Source organism: Cyprinodon variegatus, unplaced genomic scaffold (genome assembly GCF_000732505.1).
Source record: "Cyprinodon variegatus isolate N-32 unplaced genomic scaffold, C_variegatus-1.0 Scaffold1297, whole genome shotgun sequence".
Classification (NCBI taxonomy): Eukaryota; Metazoa; Chordata; class Actinopteri; order Cyprinodontiformes; family Cyprinodontidae; genus Cyprinodon; species Cyprinodon variegatus.
Window position 1 is genome coordinate 111,420 of NW_015151750.1, and position 3,110 is coordinate 114,529.

A 3,110-nucleotide genomic window follows, 5' to 3' on the forward strand; every position below is an offset into this window, starting at 1 on the left:
ATCTTGAGAAGGAAAATTAAAAAAAAATAAATCGAATACGACCGCTCTCGGCTTCCGTACAGTCTGACCCTGGTGAGATGATGTCAGCTAAACTAACAGGAAACAAACCTGGACAGCAGCCGTGAAGTTGAAGAAACTTCAACATTAAATATGGACAAATGTTGTTTTATAGCAGTTTTTAAAAACCTTGCAGGGCCTTAAACTTTTTTATTTTTTTGTTATTTAATAAAATTTCGAGAATTTCAAGGAACAACTGGAACCCTGGACCAGACTGAGCGCTAACAGGAACTACAGGAAAGGTCGGAAGACCCAATTTTGCATCCGATCAGACAGAAAATGGCGCCTTAGAGGTTGTGGTATTTAGCGTTCATTAAAAGTCAATGCGGATGATTTCCTGTAGGGGGCAGCGTAGCTCCGACTAAGATAGAGCCCAGGTCTGTTTTAGTCTGACTACGCAGCGATTCAGCAGCAATTTCATGACAGGAAGAGAGACGCGGTTTCAAAGTAAAACGCATCCGCTTTGGAGGAAAATACAAAATAAAATCAGTTGATCTCACGGAAAAAGAGTCAGTTTAGAAACAGTTTAGAAACCGTCCCACAGCGTTTATTGGTTTATTTTCCTTTTCTTTAGTCATAGATCTCTTTATGTTTTTAATATCTGAACATTTTCTGTTCCGGTTTGAGATGCTGCTCAGACTCGTTATGTGGGGCTTTGCTTTATAGCTGTGCCTGTGTTTTACATATTTATTTATTTTCAATAACTTTTCATAATCTGACAAGTCAAATATGGTAAATTATTGGTGTAGCACAGAGAGAAAAGTGAAAAAAATAAATAAATCTGCGCAGATCTGCTTACCCTGCCTAGTCGGAGCCTCTCTTTACGCAGTCAGTATGACATGGAACAAAAACGAATCAGATGGGAGATTAAAAACGCAGCCGCTGTGTTCAGGTATTAATGGTGCTTTCAATTAACCTCAGAACTCTCAGTCAAGGAGTCGAAGTGTCGAAAGACTCTACGGCCATCGAACAATAATTCAACTTTCAGGAGCGTCCCTGTCAAAAATGTTGACTTCCGGGTAAAAATGGACTTCACCATTGATTTCTGACCTTCACGTCTTTCTGACTTTATTAAAAATAGTTTTCTCTAACAGGCAATAAATCAAAGGTAAATATACAGGAAGGGGCCCCTCCTAACCTGCTGGCTTTCCTCGGTCAGGGCGCGCAGACTGTTCAGGACCTCCTCAGCCTTGGCAGCATCGATCAGACCTCCGCTGAACGCTGAGACGCTCACACAGGCCACAGAGTAAGACAGCACCTGAAGAAGTACAATGGTTGCTGCTGTTGATCAGGATCAAGCTCTGATCCCAGTCAGGACAAGAGACTGGGGCAACAAATGATATTTTAACTTCTATTAAAGTAGCATAGAACTTTTTTATATATAAAATAATAAGCTCCATAGAAAACCTGTCACAAATGAGGAAACGTTGGTATGAAAGCTACAGAGATCATTGTATCGTCTAATGTGAACTCCATCCCTCCTGTAGAAGTGCTGAAGTGTGGTGCTGTCGTACCTCCTGCAGCATGCGACCCTGCCCGCCGCTGTCCTGCAGGTTAGCCAGTAGCTTGTCAAGGGTTCTGGTGACGTGGACCTGCTGTTCCACCTGGCCTCTGCTGCAGAGCGCTGAGAGCGCGAGGCCTAGGCCCAACACGCAGCCGGTGCTGCGGAACAGGAGAGAAAACTCACCTGTTACTGAAGTCATCCTCAGAAAACTGAGTCCCGCAGCTACAGCTTTTAGCTACACACCCTAATGCATCTACCAGCTCAAATTAAGGCAATTAATCGCGTTTGCGATATAATCGCAATAAAAAAAAAATAAAAAATTCCAATTGCAGAGGCACTGATTTTTAATCACACCATATGTAACTAAATTTCTCCCTCCAGCCTTTTAGGTTGCGGTAAAATTCTTGAAGTGGGTTTCGTCGCCACACGGAACAGTAGAGAGAGTTCTAGCTAGCACGCAGATCTTTACATGCTAGCACAAGTAAAAAAATGTTTCTCACAATGGACTCTGGGCAAGAAAGCTTTCAAAAACTGAACGCCTAGGTGAAACAAGCCTGGGGTTAAGGGCTGTGACACACTGCTCCCGTAGCAGTGTGTTGCAAGTATTACGCAGACATTTTTGATTTATGCCCAATATTACGCTATGTTAATCCACGCCACAATGCCAGAGGGCCAATCAGGAGCTAGCTGTGGGTCTAGATACGGCCGAGGCAGAGAGGAAGTTGGGGCAAGTTTCTGCGACAACGGAGGAACATGAGGACCAAAAAGAACGGGGTTCCAGGAGGAAAAAGGATCCCAGCGTTCTTGCACACCTCGCTCTTCTAGCTAGCTGTATCGTGGTGTATGGCTAGCTGGTCCAACTTCACGAGTCGTTTTCCACAATAGCGGTCATACAAACAAAACAAGCCTGTAAGGTTAACTGCGACACACAAGCAGAGGACCTGGTTCCTGAGCATAAACTAGCCTTTAGTGCAAAGGAAAACCGAAATAAAATCGCGTTGCAATTTCGTTAAAAAATAATTGCAGTGTAGATTTTTTATGCAAAATTGTTCAGCAAGGAAGCTTTCAAAAACCGAACGCCTGGGTGAAACGTTTAAAAGCTTGGGGTTAGTGCAAAGGAAAAATCGCAGTTTTGGTTAAAAATGATTGCAATTTAAATTGACAGCCCTAATTTTAATCACGCTTTATTAAATAGGGGTGTGCTAAATAATCGTTTCGGCGATATATATTGTGATTTTCAGCTCCCCGATATATTGATCTCTCAGTTCCTAATATTGATTTTTTTTTTAAACTAAACATTTTACGTAAAACAATGAGGGAAAATGGCAGATAGCGTGAGGAGCCCTTGCGATGTGTGATGCAGTGCCATATCTGGCAGTCATAGTGGAAGGCATGGACTGACTCAAACCCCAAACATACCAAAATAACTAAACGATCGATATCTTCTGATGAACAAATACAGCCCTTTCTTTTTTATCTATACATTTAATTTTGATAGCTATATCACAATATATATTGATTTTGCAATATCATGATAATATCATATTAA

The 3,110-nt window shown here is 41.9% G+C and overlaps 1 protein-coding gene across 1 annotated transcript in view; it reads right to left on the reverse strand.

Annotated features, from left to right (window-relative positions):
- focad (focadhesin) overlaps nucleotides 1-3,110 on the reverse strand; it is a gene marked incomplete at its 5' end in the record, with an annotated part of 75,092 nt that overhangs the window by 14,669 nt on the left and 57,313 nt on the right. Inside the window, 2 exons of the mRNA XM_015402087.1 lie at nucleotides 1,196-1,315; nucleotides 1,572-1,719. Of these exons, the coding sequence (XP_015257573.1) occupies nucleotides 1,196-1,315; nucleotides 1,572-1,719 (268 nt within the window). The remainder of the gene's footprint in view (nucleotides 1-1,195; nucleotides 1,316-1,571; nucleotides 1,720-3,110) is intronic.